The sequence below is a fragment of the Diplotaxodon limnothrissa genome, linkage group LG1 (assembly GCF_057381915.1).
Source record: "Diplotaxodon limnothrissa isolate DT_005_m linkage group LG1, D_limnothrissa_male_GT1.1, whole genome shotgun sequence".
NCBI lineage: Eukaryota > Metazoa > Chordata > Actinopteri > Cichliformes > Cichlidae > Diplotaxodon > Diplotaxodon limnothrissa.
The window spans coordinates 32,239,934-32,264,062 of NC_140596.1; the positions used below are offsets into that span (position 1 = coordinate 32,239,934).

The 24,129-nt window shown below is 39.7% G+C and overlaps 1 protein-coding gene across 2 annotated transcripts in view; it reads left to right on the forward strand.

The window, feature by feature from the left end:
• tspan4a (tetraspanin 4a) overlaps positions 1-24,129 on the forward strand; it is a 180,753-nt gene that overhangs the window by 154,926 nt on the left and 1,698 nt on the right. For both annotated transcript variants that reach the window (XM_085357304.1, XM_085357296.1), the window contains 3 exons: positions 3,634-3,735; positions 5,763-5,894; positions 17,531-17,614. In XM_085357304.1, coding sequence (XP_085213430.1) covers positions 3,634-3,735; positions 5,763-5,894; positions 17,531-17,614 — 318 coding nt within the window. The remainder of the gene's footprint in view (positions 1-3,633; positions 3,736-5,762; positions 5,895-17,530; positions 17,615-24,129) is intronic.

Consider the following 24,129-nt stretch of genomic DNA (forward strand, 5'->3'; position numbering starts at 1 on the left):
GTAACAGATAATGGTTATGTGTTAAGGGGTCCAAAAGATCATACCAAGAAACAGCTGGGACTATTTGTGAGTGCAGCGCTCACTTGAAAATAATATTAAAAAATAAATTAATTTTAAAAAAAAAAGAAAGTAATTATTTTTGGTAAAGTATCTTGTTGGCACTCGGGGATTTGGTATATACTCACCACCCCCACACAAAGCTGTGTGTGACAGATTTACTGAGCAAAATTTCGCTGTGAATATATTAAGCTGTCACCATTAACCGTGTTTTACTGTTTATGCACATGACCTTTCACTTTGAGCTGATTTATTTATTTTTTGGCCACAACATTAGCCTCTTTGTGTTTTACTACATTCTGAAAATAGCATCTGTGTCGATGTTAGGGGTGACTGTAAACGACAATGACGAGATTATAAGCAAAACACATGGTTCATTGCTCCGGAGGTAGTGGCACATTTCTCTCCCCCCCACAGCCACTAGACTGATAAAACAGCTTCACACAGTCATCAGCCAAGCAGGCATTAATGACCTTTAATGAATCCTCGAATATAGGATCTGCATTTGATTATGATGACATTCTGCTATTTTTAAACAAGTTTCAGACAGTATTTAAGGAGAAAATCAGCCACTAAATGCAGCTGGATGAAGGCACAGCGTTAAAAGACTGACGTATGGCCCTTATCTATTTTGCCATCAATTTAAAATAACTTTCTTCTCGTGGAAATGTCAAACTGGAGAGAGTGTCTGTGGAGAGAGCAAAATATTCTCATATTTGATATAATAACACACAGAAAGCCAGAAGAGCTATGGAGCAAAGCACATTGAGCATTTAAATGTCGTTTGGTCAAATGAAGACCGTGTTCACTGAGTATCTGAGTGCTTTGAGTCAGGCTTGATGTAAGGGTTATGTGTCTGGAGCAAAGCAGATGCTAAAAGGCTACTGTGTAGGAAAGCACGAGGTCAGTGGAGATCAATGTGATTGATGTTTGATGGGGTCCACCATCTAAATGTGTAAATAAGGCTGAGCGGCTTTGGAGTTTTTGTTTGCCCGCAGTGTGTATAGCGCACATGCTCTCTTTTTTCTTCAGATTTTATGAACTTCAAAGGCTTGAGGGTATTTAATCATGTTTACCTCTGTGACTGTGTTCACGCCCCCAGTTTGTTTTCTCTTGATTCAAAGCTCACTGCAAAAGCTGATTTTGTTCAGGGTTTTTATCTTGTTTGTTTAGGTTCACTCTGCTAAGCCAGACCTTCTAAACTAAACCCGCATGGAGCCTGTTTACCGAACACCAGCTCAGTGGTCTGCCGTCCAAATCCAATCTAGTCCTCTCACTGCTGACCACAGTTTATCACTTTTAATATCATGTGAAAAGTGGTGTGGAATATAGCCTGAGAGTGAGGATCTGACTGCAGCAGCTCAGTGCTCAAAGTTCATGTATCCAAACGATGTTTAGTGGTGATATTCCTTCAAAGCATGCAACTACCAACACCGGTCTTCCATAAACTATAATTTCCTATCATGTTTTTCCTTTAACCATGCAGCAGTTTAACCACTTTAATCAGTCCAATCAATATAGTGAACAAACAAGACTAGAAAACAAGTGGGATCATTCCAGCGGTCTCAGAAACTACAGCCACTACAGCCACTGGTGTCTCAGAGATGTGCACCAGCTGTCCTCTCATATCAAAAATAATGAAGTTACAGCATTAGTTTGGTGGTTCTTACTTGCAGTAGCATGCCAATGTTTTTCTCTGCTGCAAAACAGTGGAGTTCTCCATTGGGTTGGGACAGAGAGACATGCAGACTAAAAATGGAGCTAAGCTAAGAGACAAAGTTCTTGATTTATCAGTCATCAACGGTCTGATGCTCACCAAAAAAAAAATCTTGAGCAAATTATTCTCTAGTGTGACTCGGCTTAGCCTTAGAGATAGGCTGATAAGCACATCTGGAGAGACCTCAGAGTCGAGGTGCTGCTCATCCATGTCGAAAGGAGCCAGTTCAGGTGAAGTGCTAGAGTCTCCCTTTGGATGTGCCTCCCTCCAGGCCAGATGATTATATGCCTCATCTGGGAATGCCTCAGAAAGTATTGCTGTGGAGAACGACTTCTGGAATACCCTGCTTAGCCTGCTGGCACCATCGTTTAAGATGACTGATGGATGGTTGTCGTGACAATTTTTTTCACAAATAGTTAATGTTGTGACAAATTTGAAGCTAAATCACAATGATTTCTTAAAATTAAACAAGTACTTTTTAGTGCCTAAATCTAACTTTTTTTGACAGTCTAGGGGCTCATGAAAAAACAAAGAAACAAAGCAAGCATACCAAAATACAACAGGGGTGATCCATGTAGAAAATTAACCAAATTAACCTCCTACTTTCTACTTCAAACTGTCATACAGAAAGCAAAAGGCACGAGTTACGCAGGTGTGGCAGGTTGGGACGAGGAAAATATGACTGAATCCTTCGCAGATGGTAGCCATCTTGGCTCATAACGTAACCTGTGGTCATCAGTGAAGAGTCAGTCATTCATAAGCTGTGGCGTACTGTTGACCACTTTTGTAGGCTACGTCGTAGGCAGATGTTTAACTTGTGAGCACAGCACTCTTTTTGCCTTCAAATGAAACTCTTTAAAACAGTACAGCTTTTTCTTGACATTCAATAACCCCCCAGTCAGTACCAGTCAGTAGTTTTAGACAATGTGTTTTCATCCTATTAAATATTACCTTTTTTTCTCACTCCAAGGTGTTTGTTGGCACTGATGCCAGAAGGTACAACCATGGAAATATTGGTTGATAAGATAATAACCCCCTTTTGTAGACCTTTTTAAGTCCACATTAGGTTGGAGGAGTGATAGGCGTTGCAGGTTTATCACCTAGAAAACAATGATTCTTATCTTGTTTGAGAATCTAAACCTAAATCTAAGTAGCTTTAATCAGCTGATTACGTTTAGGTCCGGTGTTTGGTTTGGAAAAACATTGCGGTTTAGGTTAAAATGCATCACTTCACACCAGTAATCCTTCCCATTTATTAAGGGTTTTACTTTACAATACCAAAGGATGTAATTTTACCACACCACTCACATACGCAGTAGCTGAGGATGAACTGAGTATTTCCGCACTGTAAGCTTTCAGTATGTATGTATGTAGGTGGATTGCTAATTATAGCTGTGTTATTTTACTATACTTGCTGCCTTTATAAGTGGGACAAAGACACATTCATGCATTGATGAAAGAACGGAGCAATTTCTTCTCTTCTCTATTTTAAGTATGTTTAATTATAGAAAACCTGCGATAAACAATAGAACAATATATATTCATAAAAAACATTTTAGTACTGTCTTTCGTCAAGTCAAAATCAAAATATATGGTATCAAAAACACTCTGTTCTGGTTCACTCCTGACAGATTGTGCTTTTCCCAAATGAGAACTGAGTCTGTGGTTGTTTGTTGCCACTTGAGTTTAAATCACATTTGTCCTCCGCTGATGAAAATGGAAACCAGCTGCTCTGAAATGTATAGAGAAGATGTCCTTTATAACATCTCACCCACACAGTAGCAAAAAGTAGTTTTGTTAAAGTAAATTGTCCTGTTGTCCTGCCTTAAATAACCGCGTTTCCTGTCCTGTGTTCTCAGATTGACCACTACGCCCAAAGAGATCTGAAGAAGGGTCTGCAGCTCTTTGGCACAGAGGGCAACGTGGGTTTGACCAACGCCTGGATGATAGTACAAACTGATGTAAGTTGTGAGATCACCGGAGGGAGTAGGCGATGCTTTGGGATGCATCTATTTCAGATTTAACTGCTTTAAAAGAAATAATATAACTGTGCCGATAATAGTAAATACAACAACACAAGCTTGAATCTGTGACATTTTGACTGCATTATTCATTGTTATAGTACTTATCTTTGCTATTGGAAGAGTTTCACTGTCTTTTTTTCTTGTTTTGTTTTGGGGGGGGTTTGTGCCACTGGGATCACGTTAAATTATAAGTGAATAGTGAAATGCGGAAACACCATTTCGTTTTACATTTCTCTTTCAGGGTAATATACGAATAAAATACTGCAATCCTTTTAGCCGTTAATAGGATCTGGACATTTATAAGTCGGCTAATAAAAGAAACACCACCAATCTGAGAAATGGCACCAGAAGACGTGTCTTGAAATGACTCTACTGACAGTAATAAACACTTAAAGCGTTCCTGGTTTAAATGCTGTGGTAAAATGTTTTCAGAGAGATTAATGCAAACATCATAGACTCTCGGAGGTAATCTTTGTCTCCAGCTCTCACTTTGATGTGCATTTTCCTGTTGCAATATTTATATATATATGTGTTTTCTTCCTCTATATATCTCTCCAAAGAAAACACAATGTGAAAAACACAGATTTGGAATTAAGGATTGCAGACGACGGATGCTGCTGTTAGAAAATGCGTTTGGGAGACATCAAATGATAGATCGCAGACTTAGGGGCTCTTTGGACCTTCTTTTTTTTACATCACAGATCCTGTGTTATGGCTTGTAGTTTTGTACCATTAGTAAATGTGCGGTGCATGCTGGTTGTTTGGCTCTGCTCTGTGTTGGTGTGTATACGTGTGTCTAGTGCGTGTTTACCTGTGAATGTGTGTGTGCGTGGTGACTGATAAGACATAAATGATGACAAAGAAATCTATTGCTATGCAAATACTGTATGCAAATCCAGGTGTGTTTATACGTGTAGGTGTAAATGCGCACATTTGATTTTCTTCCTGCACGCTGGATCATGCCATAAGAAGAATCTGCCTGAATGAACCGCTGCCTGAAAATGCTAGAGCACGAGCGTGAACGTGCATTTCCCCCCACACACACCTTTGTCAGATCAGCCGCTGTGTGTATGTATGGGTCTCCACAGAGTCTGGCTGAGATGAAGATCATTATACGGCAGCTCTCATTCTGTCACTCCCTCCCAAGCCTCTTACATATATGCTGACTCACTGAATGGATAATGCAGCAGATGTCCCTGGAGCAAAGTTCACCCTGAATATTATTAATGGCCACCTATGGAGCTATGTATGCATGCATGTAGACGTAGATCTACCTTAGACAGAGCAGGAAAGAGCTCCAAAAGGCACTAAATGAATCCTCGGTATAATAAATCTGTACTGGCTGCGCACATTTGGTCGTTAACTTTCCAAGGTGATAACATCTGAATATTCTGACTGTGTGTTCTGACCGAAGTTTACATCTTTATTTCCCAGCTCTCTCTGGTGATTTGAATTCTGTAGTTCCTCATGTTAGTGCTTCCATTGTTTAAGGAAGTGAGTAAGTTTTAAATTAACACAAAATCCCCAACTGTGCCCACGCAGACAGCATTATTCCCCTGTGGAATTTAAGTCCACCAGATGAAAAAAAAAATCTCTTTCAGAGGCCTTTAATCTTTTCAACTACACTGATGAAATGAATTGTGGTGAAAGCCACGATGCCTTATATAAAAAAAATCTATACCAATCTCAAAGCGGGGAAATATTTATTTAAAAGAAAAGTGGGGCGAGTTAGAAAGTTATTTTAAGGCTTTGAGACGGCTACAGCTCAATATCAGGCGGATGAGGTGTTTTATATGCTCAGCACATATCGGTTATTTTACCCAAGGAATTTTAATTCGTGCGAGGTAAGAGCTTTCGTGCCCATCACTGGAGGATGTATATTTCTTTTGCCGTGAATTAGGATTTCAGTGTGATGATAACAAAAGGTCAGACTCTGAAGGCTCATTGTTTTTCTCCCGGCGCAGTTTCGTTGCTGTGGAGTGACCAACCACACAGACTGGTTTGAGGTTTACAACGCCAGCCGCGTGCCAGACTCCTGCTGCCTGGAGTACAGCGACAACTGTGGCCTGGACAACCCGGGAACATGGTGGACAGCGGTGAGTTCAGACATATAAACCCAAGTATACAACAACTTCAAATTGTGCTACTGATATTCCTTCTTTTGTGGTGTTTTTTTCCACAATTTTATTTTTGCAGAGGATATATTTAGTTTGCTAAACCCATCCTCAAACACATTTGGTGTGTAAAGAGTCAGCGCAGCCACGTATCATTTTAATCACCTGCAAAATCATAAACACAACTGCACGTGAGAAAAATTTAAAAGATTTAAGACGAATTAAATGTAGTGTTGTAAACTTGAAAATTGGAAAACTTGAGAGCATTGCAGCCTACTGTTAGATAATGATGGAGATAGTATTAATGATAGAGGTTTTGCTTAACTCAGAGGAGCAATTACGTGTCACAGTTCTCTGATTCAGGTAAATATCTAGTCAATATCCTACTTTGCTAATAGTCTTAACTTCAAAACGTTATTAAGCATATGTAATGTGTAATTTTCTTAGTTATAATAAGAGTACCTCCAGTATTTTCCTCTGTTTGGACCGAGCAGTCTACTGATACTTTTGTTTTTGTGGCACAACTTATCATATTCGTTCAATCCAACATGGACGCTGACTGAAAACGACTTTTTCTTCATCTATGTGTGAATTTCACATTAAAAAGATTCTACATGCTTTATTTTGTAATACACCATGCTGTAATACAGCATTTTGTAATACACCATGTCGAATTTGCAGGGGGGGGTTATAGTGTGTGCTCAAAATTGAGTCTTTGCAGGACTGTGCAGGCCTTTTTCTTCACATTTTACCTAGCCAGTACTTTTTTTTTTTCATGCATCTCTCCCAAATTACAGATTCTGATTCATTTTGATGGTAAGAAAGACCAATGAAAATGTCAGGCTTTTGTCTCTAATAGTTTCTGATATATTCATTTTCAAAAAAAAAAGAAAAAAAAATTGGGTCGACGGATATTTTTCAAACCAAATGTATCTTGAAAATATTTGATATATGAAACTAAAATTTCACAGCTACCATCATAAATGTTCAAATGTTCTGCTGTAAAATTGTCATCCAAATCGGCGATTGTCGAGCAGAAGGCTTGTTTGATTTGAGACAAAATGACTCTACTAGATTATATTTACATGATTCATCGTTCTAAATAATCATTAATGACCTTATACTAAGGCTCGGTTCATTTGCTCTCTGAAACAGACTACTTTAGCTTCTCTCACTCAACCTTAAAAGTGGCTGTTTTCTAATTGGCTGCCCCTCCCAAACAGAAGGTTTGAACAACAGGCTTCTGTGCTCACCGACATACAGAGTCAAGACTAGACAGAACTGTCTGGAACCGAGAGTGTAGAGCAGCCTGAGCATCCCCATGTATGTATATATAGTATATGTGACAGAAAATAAGGACAAGCATAATAAGCCTCTTTCATGATGCCTCTGAGCTCACATTTACTAAAATGTCTAAAAGTTCAATCCATATAAAGCTGCTTTTGCATCCAATCAGAATTCTTACCTACGCTTGATTATCCAAGCATACCAAGTACTTGGTAAGTAATTGTAATTTGGGATGTTAACGGGCAATTCTTTGCTTGATCTCGAATCTGAAATCAATTCAGGACCACAATCAACGTCTAATTCATCTGCTTCAAAACAGTCTGACTCACAAATTGTCAGCAGTCATTTTGCAGTTAAAAAAGGAGAAGCCTTTAAACCTCAGCAGCCCAGCACTTCACCAAGTAAACAGGAGGCCTGGGAGATTTTTGTGTTCATTATAGTGGTTATTGAATTAATCACCTCTCTCCAGAAGGACTTGACTGCTGGTGCTACTAATGTTTTTCTAATGTATTATTAGTGTCATATTTTTAATTCTTAGCAGCTGGACCGTACAGAGAGTTTTTGTTTTCCTTGTGGATTTCAGCACATTAGAAGAAAAGAAGCATGAAACAGAATAACTGCATTTCACATGCATTTCTTTTATCGGGATCTTACATTCTGGCCAGGTTAAAGCCAGCAGTGCAATTTAGCTTAAAAATCAAAGCACTTCAAGGTACTCTCATCTTTAAATAACATTCAAAGTACTTTTACTCTCACGGCTTGGCCATGTTTAATTCAGATTGAAAAAGCTCCTTTCCATTTCAGCATACAGGCATTCATCAGGGAACAGATTTCATGGAAACAGTTCCTTTTTGGGGGGATTTCACTAATGGCAAACTTAAAAACCTAAGCCAGGTGTTGAAGCTCAGAAGAATACGAATGCAAATCACTAGTGTAATTGTATTATACTGCTATAATACCATGAGTGTAACTTGAATCTTCGTCAATCTAACTATTTAAATTGAATAAGATTCAAATAAGATTGAATAAAACAGTAAAATCTAAGTCGTCATTTAACCCAGGCCTGTAATTTATAAAATCAGAAAGCTTCCTTTTGGTTAAGTCTCCTTTATGTGTCACATCTTTGTATGGAAAGAATGATGTAATCACTTCCAAAGGCCTACAGTATAGATGGGTTACTAATATGGAGGTCCAGGTAGTGTCTAGCCATGGGCTAACTAATATTGCCCGTGCATGTGGAGTGTTTGTGCTCTGCTCTCCTGTAAATGTCTCATTTTTTTCCCGTGTAAACAACTTTGCAGCTGGGACATTCTAGCCTATAGATGATCGATGAGGTTTTGCAGTAACTGAAATGATTAATAGTAAACTCCTTTTGAGAAAACAACAGATCTCCATCTGTGCCAGATGGAGATCTGTCTGTGCAACGACTTCATTGATTGCACTTGTAGGACCCCTCCCCTAGGTGTTAGACCCAATCATGATAGCTGTGTAGCTGTTCATCTTGTAGAGTCAAAGACCTGCTAAAACTGGTGGGTCAGGTAAGATCTGGATCAATACATCATCTTTTTCAATCATACCCCCACTTTGTGCCAATTTATAACATTCTTTCTGTTGGTTCGGGAACATTTCTTTGTAGGTTAGTTTCTGTTATTTCTGTACCCACGTTGCAAATTTTCCATGGAACTGACCGTAAGAGGCATTTTCCTCCAGCCACTTTGGATGAAAACTCTAAATACAGATGTGTACAAAGATGGTAAGATGTAAGTGCTGTATTCTCTCCTTGCTGTTATCTAAAGATAGCTTAAGATTAGGTCTATTGTTGCTTTGAAAAATAATGTGCTTACCTCGGATGAACATCCATCACTCCTAATTGTCATGGGATTATGGCGACCACCAAAAAAGTAGCCGAGTGCTGCTGGGCCCTGCACATGATCTATAATTGTGTACAATTACTTAATGTGCATGGTTTTGAAATTGTCTGTATGTGTGTGAGTGTTTTCCAGTTGTTTGAGCTTGTTAAGCATGCTGGTAGCGTCCTGAACAAAAGCAGGTAATAAAGATAAGAAAGGTTTAATGAAAAAGTCAATGTATTTTACTGCTGGCTTCATAAGGCTGTCTTTGCCTGATATCAAAGGGGAATTTTCAGTAGATTCATGTATCTCTGGAAGCATTCAAAAAGCAGGGTTTTCTTTCATCTTCAGAGATCCAGCTTTTTTTTGCTTGCGACTGTGAGGATTTCTCCTAATTCTATTTTCAGAGACGCAGCTGCATTGTGTGGCAAAAGTTGGTATAAGTCAGTGTTATTTTGTGTTATTTTGCACTTCGGCTGCTGCAAAATCGCACACAAAAAGGATTTTAAAAAGCCAAAAGGTTCAAAAGGCCAGAACTACGATAAATAGATGCTTGTCCGTGCACCGGTGAGAAAGGTGAGGAAGCTGTGGGATTGCAGTGGTAAATAGTAGTAGTAGTATATATAGTATACATCATTTTTGCAGGTTTGACTGAATAAAAATGGAACACGTGTTATTGTCTGGACAGTTTGCAAAGCTTCACATGATTTAGCAAGACTGGATGTTGTTTCTGGAGAGGTAATTGAGTATGCTGTGATAATATGGAGGGACAGCTGGTATTAATAGCACATTCATTCAAACCCACCTACTTGTGGCCTGTTCATCACCCTGTAAAACTGTGCTCCACTGAATGTTTTACTACAGTATCATTACATTACTGCAGTGTCATTGCAACATAATTATTCTGAACTGAAGCAGCTACCTCTTCTCTTGATATTCTTCCGTTAGATTTGCCATGAACACAGTTCTTGAACGCAGTTAGTCTCAGCACTTCAATCGTTAAATCAATCTGGAGGTTTAATGAATTGGTGAGAAAATTGGCCTCTTTTCTTTTACATACATACATATAACAGTCGTGCACCTATATTAAAGAAATTTCATCCCTGAACAACCGTGCACTTATTTTCAGAATTATCTCTCATTCCAAACTGTTTTTTATTGAATTTTATTAAATTTGTAGTCTTTCAGCGGGCTACATCTTGATGACTAATGAGTTCCTATTGGCGGATGATGCATCAAATTGTCCCCTACAGCTAGCCTTTATTATTAGCCTGTCACACATGCTCTAATGTTTTAGTAACCTTTGGTGACCCAAATTGATCTTTGGATTGCACAGATTAAAACAATAATGGCTAGACTTTAGCAAACAGCATGAATTTCTATATATGTACGCCCATCGACCTCAGTGTTAAAACCATCTGCCCAGTAATATGTAGCTCATTAGCAGCAGATCTCCTGGATCCTGCAGTTTTCAGCATATACTTCTGTGCATCAGACGTGTTCCAGAGGATCTTGTTCGACTGGAAGGATCAGTGCAGCGGCTTCTCTATTGCAATCTTCGAGATGTTTTTGTGGTGTGCCGGGGCGCACTGGCCTGCTGAATGGTGGGGTCTGCAATATTTATGAAGTGGTGTACGTCAAAGTAAAATCCACATTCATGCCACCACCCAAGCAGAACATTACATTGTTGATCAGCCTGTCAGCGGTTTAAATTGGTTTGAATGGTTGATCACTGTATAGCACCCCACACTTGAAACACACTGATTTATATGATTGCATAATTTTTCTAAACTGTGCATTTAATTATTGATGGTGAGTGATAAATAGACCAGCCTTAACACATGCCCAAAGCTAGTTAGTTAACTTCACCTGCCTACCGCTGTGCCTGTTCTGTAGAACATCTCTGATCTCTGCCCCTCTCCTGCAGCCTGGCTGCCTTGAATCTCCCTGCTGTTAGTACAGCAGGTGCTGCCACTGAATCTTTCTGCATTAACAGGCATCGCTTTCTAGTGCTTTCAAGTTTTTCCTACCCACCATTTTCTTTGCGTTTCATCTCCATGTTTAGAAAATCCTAACTTTGGTCTGACCGTTCCACGGTGGACACGATATTCTCTGGAATATCCATCAAATGTGATTGTTGCACCCGCTCTTTGCAAAAGAAAGGGTTCAGTAGCTTTTAATGGGAAGAAAATGTCAAATAATATAAATGGAATAATTGGCACTGGCAAAGTGTCTCAGTGGCTGTATAAGGTGTGAGCCTTTAAGCGTAATGAAGCTATTATGTTTAATGAAAAAGAAGAAAAGAGAGGCGCAGCTCCCAGCAGACAACAGGTGTGCCAACTGCAGCATCTGATTATTATCATCCTATATGGAGGAGATAAAAATAAGATTTGAAGTTGATCGTCATCATTAAGGACAGAGAGCGTTACGGTCACCTCACACACCGAGACTCCTGCAGTCCAGCAGCACTAAGCCAGTCATACAACATCATTAGGAGTGAAGGCGATGAACAGTAATGGCAACGATTTCTGTTCCGTTCAGCGTCTGATGTTATTAAGTTATTGCAACAAAATAGCAAATGGGCCGTTTCAGAAATCATATCAAGGGTGCCAGCTGCTGCCTGCAGAAACAGCCACAGATTGCATGGTTCGAGATCAGAGGTGGGCAATTAATTTTCCCAAGAGGCCACACGAGAAACTGGGACTATTGTGGAGGGCTGAGCTCAGTTCTGCTCAGTATTAATTTTGTCTCCTTTAAGCTTCTTTGTGTGACCCTCCACAACAGTCCCGGTTTCTCATGTGGCCCCTTGAGGAAATGAATTACCCACTCTTGCTGTAGAACAAGTGCTGTGAATCTCTTGAACATTTCAAAGCTTGTGAGGTGACTTTATTTTGTATCTATAGCTAGTGTTGCAAGTTCAGGAGTATAATTTTGATATTCTGATCTAAACCTTTTATTCCTTGAAAGTACTTATAAGAGCTCCTCAAAATGATTGCTTTTCAAACCAGCATTTTTCTGAACTTTTTCAAACTGTCAAACGTTAAATTTCCACAATTTTTAGATGAATGTGCTGATGGACATTAGCCAGCCAGAATGCACAGAATGCTCCTGATTTCCCACTAAATGGTCAGATAAATGTTTTGTTATCATTCTACAGAATATAGTCATTATATTAAGAAAGATTACATTTATATTTATTGGTTTATGATTTATCAAATGTTGGAGGTTAGCACTGTTGTCTTACAGTAAGAAGGTTCTGGGATCGACTCCACCACCTGCTGCTGGGACCTTTCTCTGTGAAGTTTGTGTGTTCTCGCTGTGTCTTCGTGGGTTCTCTCTGGCTTCCTCCTACAGTCCAAAGACATGCAGATTGCAAATTGCCCATAGGTGTGAACATGAGTGTGAACGGTTGTCTGTCTCTCTGTTAGGCCTGTGACACACTGGTAACCTATGGCAGCTGGGTTGGGCTCCAGCCTCCCTTGCAACCCTGAATTGGATAAGTGGAAGAGGATTTACAGATAGAGTTGTCAAATGTGAACTGTGAAACAAAGACTCTTACAGAAGATGACAGGTACTGAACTGAAGACATGAGCTTCAGCAGTCACCAATAAATCTTGGTTTCCTCTCGTAAACTGCAGAATTTGAATTCGGTGCCATTATGCACAAAGGGCCAAGCTGACAAACGACAATGGTTTTCACGTTTCAAAATGAAAACGTGCAACCTTTGAAAGCTTTTCCTATTTCTCTTTGTGAGATCAGCTTCTGCATAAACCACTGAAAGCTTTTTTTAAAATAAGGCATATTTACGCCCTTCAGGTGACTGCTTGTTGGCCTTCTGAATTTCACTAGCGCCTGCGGCTTGAAAGGCATTTTGACAATAAATTAATGTGGCTTGTTTTATATTTTGATTCATGTTTGTCTGCAGATCAAGGATTCTGTCCCTGTAGTTCTCAGTGAAGCACAGCAGCTCTCTCTTCCAATAATACCTGCATTCACTTCTGCACTGAATGTGGATATCTGTTGCATACCTCGCTTCAATTGAACGCGTACTCAGATGTTGCCCTCAGTGTGTTAGTATTGTCCAACTGAATTCAGTTTCAACAGCTTCCCAGTGTGAAGTCACACATTTTATACTCGAGTGATTTTTCTGTCGGGTTCCAAGCGACAAGTACAAATCAGATGCTGTTCAAGGCCACCGGCAGGTTTGCGTTGCTCAAGTGTCTCGGAGCAGATGGGAGTGTTTCTTTTCCCCACATTCAAGTTTTATAAATGCCTCTTAGTACCGTTCAGTAAATATTTCAATAATGCATGTAATACTGGAGGAATAAAGGTCTGCTGCTTTGTCTTGGTTTGTATTTTTGTGGCTCTTGTCATTGGCGGTTAAGTGTTCACGGTGTCAAACAATGTCAAAAAAATCCCGCTATGCATTCACTGACAGGCGAACAGAAACGAGGTTGGAATGACAGGTTCAAACAAAGGCTCGACAGCATTCACACACAAAGACGCAGTCACATTTTAAAAGCCCTGAAAATTTTTAAGATCTATGAAAACCTTTGTAGACAACTACATCACAGCTGCAACTGTTTATGCGAGAGGGCGAAGAGTTGAATAAACTCTGCTTTTGTCAGAATTACAAAGGCACAGGGTCATCTTTTAGATATCTCAGCCACACAGGCTGAGATATCTACTGGCTTGATCCGAAGCCAGTGGATGAATGGATTCAGAGATTCTTTAATGTCACTGTTAGACTCAAACCTACGTGACAAATAAAGGAGACTGCACAGTGTTTTAATCATGCAGAGTAAATAATGTGTACAGTAGTGTGTGAATGTCAGTCAGTCAACCAGCATGCTTTAGAGTCTTTTGAGCCCAACTTGCTTAGGTGTGCTGTATCTCTAACCAGGTCAGCTCCACCCACCAATTTCCTGTAAGAAATTGAAAGACACAGCAAATAAGGACAGGACAACGAGGCCAGCCCAGAGGCCGTCGCCAGTAAATGAATTGCTGGCATAGACAGGTTCTGTTTGCACCACCACCAGGTTATTAGACATGGCAATGGAAACAACAGCACCGGAGTGCAATTTCAACAAATTGTGAACTTCAGACAATCATTGTAGAAGCCCAGAAAAGGAAACACGTTTTATGTGATGGTCTGAGGTCTAAAATCACAAACGGAATAAAAATACTGAATGGAAACAAGTAGCAGAGGCTTTAACTAAGTTCAAAGCCAAAGGAACCAAAAGAAGGTAGAAGCCATATTTGAGTAACCGCTAACACCTGTTATTGGCACATCTATGATTCTACACTAGCAATGGATTTATATATATATATGCATATGTATATTCTTTTGCTAGTACAAAGGGAAGGAAAAATTACAGCAAGCAAACTTTTTCACCACTTGTTTGTGCAACTGCCAAACTTTCTCTGTTTGGCTGTAAAGAGTATTTCTAAAATTACGGTGAGAATTCAATGGGAACGGTGTTAGACCATAAAATGCAAAATGGTATATCGCCATTGCAGAAACATTTAATAGCCATAAATCAATCAAAAATACATCAGTTCAACTTTTACAGTCATAATATGTAGAAATCTTCTTTTTTTTTTTTTTACTGTGAAAATCACTTTTTTTTTATCACTTTTATGCTGAAAATACAAAAATATCATATATATCAACAGAAGACTAAATAGTGGCCGAGGAAGTGTCTGGATATACTCCCAATCCAAAAAGGCCTGTGCTACCGTGACATCGCTGTGCAACCATAAGAGTGGCACAAGGTCAGGTTGAAGCACCTCGTCTCGGTTCCTAAGTCCAGTAAGATTTCCACCAAGAACAATCAGATCAAAGATGCTGCTCTCGTCGACATGCAAGGCTGCAGCTACAGCTCAGATACGCATGCAAGCATCCAGCGTGCCGATAGGCCGGCCTCGATTAACTTCAGCCAGGCGTAGCATGCTGGCACATGATAATGTGTATATACTGGTTTTTGTATTCTTAGATCGACTTGAGAATATGGTAAATTGAACCATTTCTGAGGTGTACAAGTGAGTTCATTTGTGTTTGGTAAGCAAAGGAATAATCCTGCCACTGACTAAAAATCAACTGAAATTGAAAACTACTCATAGAGTATGTTTGGGTACCTGAGAGATGTACTGAAAATAGATGTGCATTTCTTCTTCTTCTTTTTTTTTCTACCCTGTTAAAGAATTTTTGAAAGGCAGTTAGAGTCTGTTGATTTTATTTTAAGGACAGAAGTTGAAGTCTGAACCCAGCTGTACATCATCTAGTTCGTATTTGAGCTGAGTCCTTTTTTAACTGACACGTTAGAGCATCTTTTCACAGTGAGGAAAATGATGCAGAGATGAAGGTGGAGGTGGTCCAGGGGAAAGTACAGTCCAAAACAAGATTCATGAGAATCCATTGAGACCAGGACGGAAAGTGCAAATTTGGCACACGCTGCACTTTTAGACAGAGTTCAGAGTTAACACCTACCACTTGAACACCACAGAATTCTTGAAAAGGCCAGAGCTGTGAAAAAGAGACTGTCTGTCAACATCAATGTAAACCTGCTGCAGCGCTCGCTGGAAATGGATGATATTCATGAACCAGGATGAGTGGAAAATGCAGGTGACGTGGACCTTGGCAGGACTTTCATGCAATGACTTGTGATCACACACGCATCACTTTTCCAGTCCAGCTCTTTTTACTCACAATGCTCTCGTTATCACGACTGCCCACACACACACTATCCATAGACTCTTCATTAGAGCCTCTCACAGGCACACTCATCCATCCCCACAGGCAATATCACAGGCCTGCCACTACAGCATGGGTAGTAATGACTGTACAGGTCACAGCCTTACAGTTCAGTGCCACTGTAAGGATTTTTCTAAACTAAACTGTTGCTGTTACTTAAGACAGTGTGGTACTTGTGCTTGTTATGCACAGTGTTTCTTAAATGTGTTGAATGGGGCTTTAAATTTGCAATAAAGGATTTTTGGACTTATAAGTGTTTTTTAAGCTGAGCAGTCATAGTTTTCTATTCTAATAACTTTACCTGCTAAATCCTCCTCTGTGTTGGCCAACTAAGCAGCCACAAAGCTGCCAAATCCCACATTAAGAGCAAGGAAAGTGAAATTCGTGGTGTAGTCCACTAAATAGTGGCTACAACAGCCAAAGAATTGTTGCAAAGACATTGATTGCGGTTTCTTTTACATTTTTTTTTTAGCTTGCCCTGGAACGTTGTTGATGGGTTTAGTGTCTGGCATGGCAGGTTCAGGTTTACTAACGTGGGGTTTCCCCCCCCCCCCCCCCCTAGGTTTTATGAGAGTCTGCAGTGGATGTCAGACAATAAAAATATGAATTTATATATTTTCAGATGCAGCTTTCTGGTCCAAGGGGTTTACATTCGGGCAGTCTGAAATTTTGGCTTACTGCATGACTTTCCATATTGGTCCAGCCGAGAACTCTTTTGCCGCACACCAAGGAAAAAAAATATATATATATTTTTCGGTACCAGTGAAATGCAGAGTTGATTGTGTTTGCTTTCTCTGGCTCTGACTCAGCTCCTTGATGTAAGGACATTTATAAAATAGCACAATCAGGAAGTTAAGTCTGCAGAAATGAATAATTAAATTAGAACAGCACTGTAGCCTGTTATGATAGCACTTACCCTTTTACTACAGTGTGTCAGGCAGGCTTTTCTCCTGTGTATCTATCATATTGACACACACAGAGCTCACCACCCGGCTTTAAAATGTCTGCAGTGCCCGTGTGTCACATAGCTTTCATTGCAAATGCCACTCCATTACTTCTGATGTCCGCTTTCATCTGCACAGAGACAGCCACTTCCTTTGCTTTTGATAATCCATCTCCTTCTCTTTACTTGCGTAAACTTCTGAGCATCAGAATAACTAAGACTAATAATTAACTTTCTTTTCTTCCTGCCTCTCAGGTACACAAAGATTGTACATTCAAAAGTGATTTTTAAATCTAGTCTGGATGTTGAAACTGTCTTGGAGACAAAAACAAAAAACGGCGAAGCAGTGAGAGGGTAGAGAGAGGGTTCTCCTTTTTTTTCTGTCAACTTGCCTTCAGAATAAATTCAAGCAACGTCAGACATGAAAAATTCAGGCCCTTCTCATGTCGAAGTGATACAGACGGCATATGTGCTGCTCCTGTACTCACATTACTGCTGTTTGTACTGCTGAAGGGAGACAGAGACAGCAGGGCTTCGAATTTAAAAAGTTTTCCCAAAGAATATTAGGTCAGAGAGAAAGGATTAGTAGATAAGGATGTTGCCACATGGGATCCTTTAGCTTAGGAGTATTTTCTATCATGGTTTCTTTATACAGTAGGAAAAGAGTCGTTGTAAGGGTTCCTTCGCCTGTGTATTTATTACAAGACATCTTAATAGTGAGTTTACTTTTGGGGGCTAATGTTTGCTCATCATGTGCATATTTTTTTTCTGTGTGTCTCCGCAGCCGTGCTACGAGCGGGTAAAGGACTGGCTTAATGAGAACCTGGTGGCACTTTGGATCTTTGCACTATGCACAGCACTTACTCAGGTAATTACAGCTGGAAAGCTGTGTGATTTTTATTTTTTTTCCCCAAGACCCTTTAGCTCCATCCTTGCTATCTATGGCACTGCTTCAGAAAAAGGCTCCTACTTTGAGATAAATAAATCTAATACTGCCTGTTTCCTTTGCATTAAGCGTAGGAACGCAGGATTTTTGTGGACAGCTTGAGCCCATATAAGCCTCTTGTGTTACTGCTGAAGACCACATAGGGAGGTTTGACTTTCCATAAAATTCTTTTATCTCCTTTCCAGCCAAGTGATACGTGATGTGGTTTCACAATCTGGGTGGAGAAATATGCTCTGCCTGAGAACATCGATCACACGAGGCTCCTGTGTGGCTGTAGGCTGATTTTTTGTCACCCATTAGAGTCTCAGTGCCCTTGAAAACCCTGCATGCAACATCCTACGTGATAAACCTACACAGAGCAAAATGAAAACTAGATCGAAGAATGAAGAGCTTCCGGTCTTGTCGTAAATAATCTGTGGTACAGTACAACACAAGGAGTTATTTACGGTTTAAATAATTGCAAGTAAGAATTTTACAAGTGAAAAACCGAGTGAATATCTAACAGAACGTGCAGAGACTTGTGGTGTAATCATAGACTCCACGCTCGCCTGTTCAACTGCTCGTTAACACAGATATGTAATCAACCAATCACATCGCCACAACTCAGCAAACTCTATTCTGAGGTTCAAATCGAGCGTCTGAATCGGGAAGAAAAGTGATTTCAGTGATTCCTGTGGGATTTTCACACACAGCCTTATTGACGTCCGAGGTCAGAGGAGGATGGGTGGACTGCTTCAAGCTGAAAGGCAAGCAACAGTAGCTCAGAAAACCACTTATTACATCCAAGACATGCAGAAGGGCATCGCTGAATGCACAACACATCAAACCTTGAAGCAGATGAGCTTCAGCAGCAGAAGACCACAGGCTGCAGTTTACAAACAAACTCACCAAAACTGGGCAATCCGGTCATTAAGTGATGACGTGACGAATCCTACTTCCGGGCCTAAAGTAGTCTGCGTTTAATATGGCTTTTGTGTTGTTAACATGTTTAATGTTTTATATTTTCTTCTATTTAATCTCAAAAAGCTCCTAAAACAGTCAGTGATCACTGTTGACCTCCCTCGGCTTTTATTACCGCTAATCATTTATTAGAGCTCAGTTTTTAAAACCTTAGGATGTAACTACAGCCCAGCCCATGCAGCAGTATATGAATGACTAACCTCGTATTGTGGATGGATTATCTCAGTTGTTCTCCTGGCTGAAGTTTGGTCCTTTTACAGCATCCTGCCATGCGATTACATTTGTTCCTGACCACCGAGAACACTCACGTTAACTTTTATCGAGTGGAAAAAAAGTTAGCTTGTTTATATTATGCTAACATAGCTGTGTCGCTAGCGGTCACGTAGCACATCATTATATACCAGCTAGCCAAACTTCAGTAACCCTACAAACGTCACTGCTGTTTAGTTTTCTGTCTTCATTTATGTTGGAAGTGATAACAGAGCTGTACGTTTTAATTTGTTTCCAAAACCCCGCAGTCAGGACATGCTATATTGTATTTAGATAGAAGCTAGCGAGCTAACTTCCTGCTAACTTCTAACTCCGTTAAATGTCATAAATTCCGTTTTCATGGATGCCTGGATGTTAAACTCAATTGTTACACCTGGTAGAGCAGAACGCTGATCATTTTATTAAAGATGAAAGACTTTAGACAGTTTTTCAACTCTCAGTAATGCCATAGTGATCGTTTGATATATGGACCCGCAGCGGAGTTTAGGCCCAGACACGGCTAGTGACGTCAGACTTAACGACCGGATGGAGGATTGGAACACAGTTCAGTTTGTTAGGGTTAGAATTTGGTGTAAACATCATGAAATCATATTTTGGGCTCCTTCGAACCAAATGACGATCACTCATTTTCCTTAATGACCACAGCGTACCCATCTTCCGATGGCTCCTCCCTGTAGGATAAAGCTCAGATCATTCCAAACTGGTTTCTCGGCATCCACATTCACCAGGGCCCTATTTCAGGAAGCCGGTTTAGAAAACTCAGAGTGAAAAACGATACTCAGGGTTGAGTAACCCCAAACTGTCCAACTCGGAATATTCGGTTTCAGAAAGGCTGATAACAAGTAGTTCAATCAACGCGGAGTTGCTTTAACCCCAAGTTAAGCACGCGCACGAGGATACATAAAGCCCTGATTAGTGGAGCACAGATTAAGCGAGTCACCATGGAGACGGAGGGAAAGAAGGCGCGGTCAATGTATTTTACAGCGCTTGACGCCGAAATTCTGATGGCAGCATATGCCGATAACATGCAAATTTTGCAGAAAAAAAGTAACACAGCCTCAGCTGCAAAAAAAAGGGAGCATGCATGGCAAAACATAGCCGACAGAGTCAATGCGTGAGTGTTAATTTAAACATTGATCTAGGGATTTCCACCCATTTAACACGTTATTTTATTATATTTTATTTTTTATTTTATACATTTTATTTTGTGACGTGATGTGAGCGCAGGTGCAACCCAACAGGCCCCAAACGTTCCTGGCAGCAAGTAAAAATGAAATATAAAAATATAGTCCAAACAGGTAAGGTGTAATTGTATTATGAGCCACAGTGCTTGGTCTGTTTGTCCGATGTAAATCAATTGCAGTTAGAGGCTACATTAATTTTCTTTCTGTAAGCACTTATTGAAATTATCTGAGCATTACAAGTACATATTTGCTTACTCTGTATGCTCAAATGTGACCCGTTATAGCCAACAGAAAAAAAGCGGAGGCCCGAAAAAAAGGTGGGGGTCCTCCACCACCACCACTCACAGAGCCTGGCCACTTGGCTTCCACATTTGTGATAATGTTGGCAGCATCACATATGATCTTCACAGTGCAGAGAACACAAATTAGCATCCATTACTATAATGAAATGATTTGTTAGTTTGAAATGCTACAGGGAACTATGTATCTGCACATTAATGCTGTGGAAAGACTTCCTGTTCACATAGCCTCCTTCATTTACTGAAGGAGCAATGATTGGAATGTGAGTGCCATCTATACAGCCAATCACGCCTGGGAACCCTGAAAATAAATGTAAAATTTAAGTAGTAGTTCAAGTATCACCACATCATGAATTAAGTTTTGTTCATCCTGTTACCTGCAATTTTGTGGAATCCCTCTTTGATAAATCTTGTGCGTCTATGACCTGGGAACACCACAAACGAGTGCAGGAGACATTTCAGTGCAACTGTAACATTCCTGACTGCCCGACAGACGGTAGCCTTGGAAACATGCTCAGCGTCACCAATATTATATAGAAAGCTCCCGTTTGCAAAAAACCGAAGTGCAATACAAATAATATGTACAGAACTGAGAGGATGTCCGCGATGTGTCTTATGAGCAATATTAGGCCTGAGGATGTTCTTCAAATAAATTATAGATTGTGCTGAAAAACGGTAACGTTCACACAGAAAATCATCAGGAAATGATAAAATGTCCAAACGCGCTCTAATCACTCTCTCCCGGCGGAGAGCCCTGCAGAGAATTTGGGCTTCAACATCTACTGGCTCTTCAAGGAAGGGGCACGCCATGTCTGACACTTCCTACAGTCAGGTTTCCGACACAGAGGCGGAGAAGGTCAGGGTTAGTTGAAGTAAACCTGCTAGGGGGCAGGTTAGCTTCACGGAGTGTGTCGTCATAGTAACTCACTCAGGATGAATCTAAACTCGCTTTGTGAAACTGAAAACCCAGAGTTTTCGTTAACTCAGGGTATACTTACTCAGTTTTTCCACTAAACCGGCTTCCTGAAATAGGGCCCAGATCTCAGTCCAGTATAAACAGTGGACTTTGCTACAGCATTTTGGCTGTTACCATATTGATTTGAGAAACCGAAGGCACTGCATGCTCTTACCAACCACAAAGCCACATAAGGAAGTTCTCCACTGGCTCCATGTTTATAGACCTCCATCTTTTATCTACAGTCTGTGGGTACATATAATTATTTACGATAGTTGATGTTAGTAAACATTAGATGAACTGATGGAGCACAACCGATATTAATGATATTACTGCTTGATCTAACAAAAGGCTTGCCTGCTTATGTTACACAAGATTTTTCATTAATCATCAGTGGATATTATTCACATCAGTGGCTGCAGTTTGGCAAGATTTGCATAGTTTTTTTAAAGGCTCGCAGACATCTCTTTATTTAGCAACACACAGCTTGCACACAGCTCGAGAGAGATGTCTGAAAACCCCTTAAAGTGCAGCGTGTTTTAGGAGGCACTTTAGGAATAAACATTTTAGGAGTGGATGAGGTTTAGATAAACCCCAGAAGATATTTTTTTACTCATAGCATTAGAGACAGAGAATCGTGACAGTAAAGCAACTTAAAACCTAGAATCTGCTTATACATAAACCCAAATATATCCATAAATTCAACAAACCAGTGACTAGACAGTTCGGATAAATGAGGGATTATCATAATAGTAGTTCATATAAACACAGGCAACTGAAATTTTAAAGGTACTTATATTTTAAGACACCATGTTGACTAAAATTGAATTATGAGAGTGTACAAACCATATTTTCATCCATCTTGGCTGTGCACAAAAGTTAGCTTTAGGGAAGTTTTATGGTCAAGGCTCGAGAGAAGTGTTTAATCAGGGTTTCCTACGGTGCGTGCGACACAGCAGGGTCTACAGGAACATTTTAAAATAGGTTACAGATACTGGTAACAGCAGCCATTAAGCAAGCTCACTGAATTATGACTCTCCCACAAATCAGAAACAATAAGGGCCAGTTCTGTATAATGAAACGATGTTGATTTATTATTCTAAAAAGTTTGAACTATGTTAATGGAGCTGCATCATTTAATTCACTCGCAGTCAGGCAAATGCACACTTGGATTGCATCTGCATTGAGCCATTTAAATCTGAAAAGCAGTTTTTTTGTGTGTGTGTGCCAAAGTGATTTGCGCGCACATTAGCATTGCGGTGTCATTTCTGTGTCCACAGTGAAATGTCTGAATGCCACCATTTTGCAACATCTCTGTTTGTCCCCCGTGCACAATGAAACGACTTTTCTGGCATTTTAAGCTTTAAACACTCCAGAGACCAATTTAGTAAAAGGTCTGTTTTCAGGGGAGAAAAAGGCTCTTTTAGTCTGAATGTCTGGGCGGAGAGCTGAAACAGAGAGAAAGAGACACATTTACAATTTACCTGGCTTAATGTGGACGTCCTCCTACATAGAAACACGAGAATTTATTTTAGTCTTTAACTTTAAATTAAGGCACCTTTGTTTACTTTAACTAGTTTTTTATTGGCATGCAGATGAGAAGCATACTGGCTCTATAACTACCAAGTGAATGATTCAAAAACTTGAAAAATTGTGCAAACCTGCACAAATAACCGAGCGCTAACAGTGCCCGAATATCATCAAGTCTTTCCAACTCAGTCTCATTCAAAAGTGAGGTTTTTTACCCAGTGAATCCACTGATATTTTACTTTAGATGCCAGTTTCCCGCTCTAAAGTGAATTCACACTTAGTGAATTCATTATAGAAGACAACTGCCACTTAATTAACAGACTGCATCCTCAAGTGATGTGTTACACCTTGAAAAAAGTGGAGAACCATTGAGATGCACAAGTTTGATTTTAGTGGTACAAGAACAAAGTCATCAGAAGTAGAACTATGTCCTTTAATAATGAATCACTTCAGAGGTTTTCAAACCTAACTTGAAAGTTTTTTTTCAAAGTTTCTTTCAAGGCTGAGAACAAATGCACTGCCTAAATTTGCTGAATAACTTTCCGCTGACTGGCTTTATCGCTGTGTAAAGGACCACACAGGTTCAGCCATATCTATAATGCATCATAATGAGTCTGTGTGGGATAATGTGTGTGATCTCAGGTTGCATAACACTTTATACCAGTGTCAGTGAATTGTAAATTGATCGTTACTTTTTACTGGTATCAAACGCATCATAATTATTGTGATGTTTCATTGTTATTAGTATCATTTGTGTTACTATAATTGTAGATTGTATTGTATAAAATAACGACTCTATGGATACATATTGTATGATGTATTGCATCATAGATATCATGTACAAACGTGTCGAGCCACCTCTTATTTCTTTATATTTTGCCCACAAGGAGCCAAACTTTCGAGTCATTGTTCTATTATAGTTATTCTTTGTACTCATTTTGAGTCCAGTCCTTATACCTGACCATTTTCAGGGCAATGTTTTTTGTTAGACGAACATTTAAGAATAAATAAGTCATCTAACTCAGGGGATGGTGCTGTGTCTACAAATAACAGACAACTCATTTTAAATTGTATCTTTGGGCACTTTGTTACTAGCAGCAGGTCACAAAAAATTATAATCTGTTCTCATTTCTTTAGCTGAATCTATGAAAAATACCAAAGATAGCATAGTTTTACAGACTTGAAATAGTATTTTCAACTCCAACAATGAGATTCCCAAATAGCTAATAGCTGGAAACT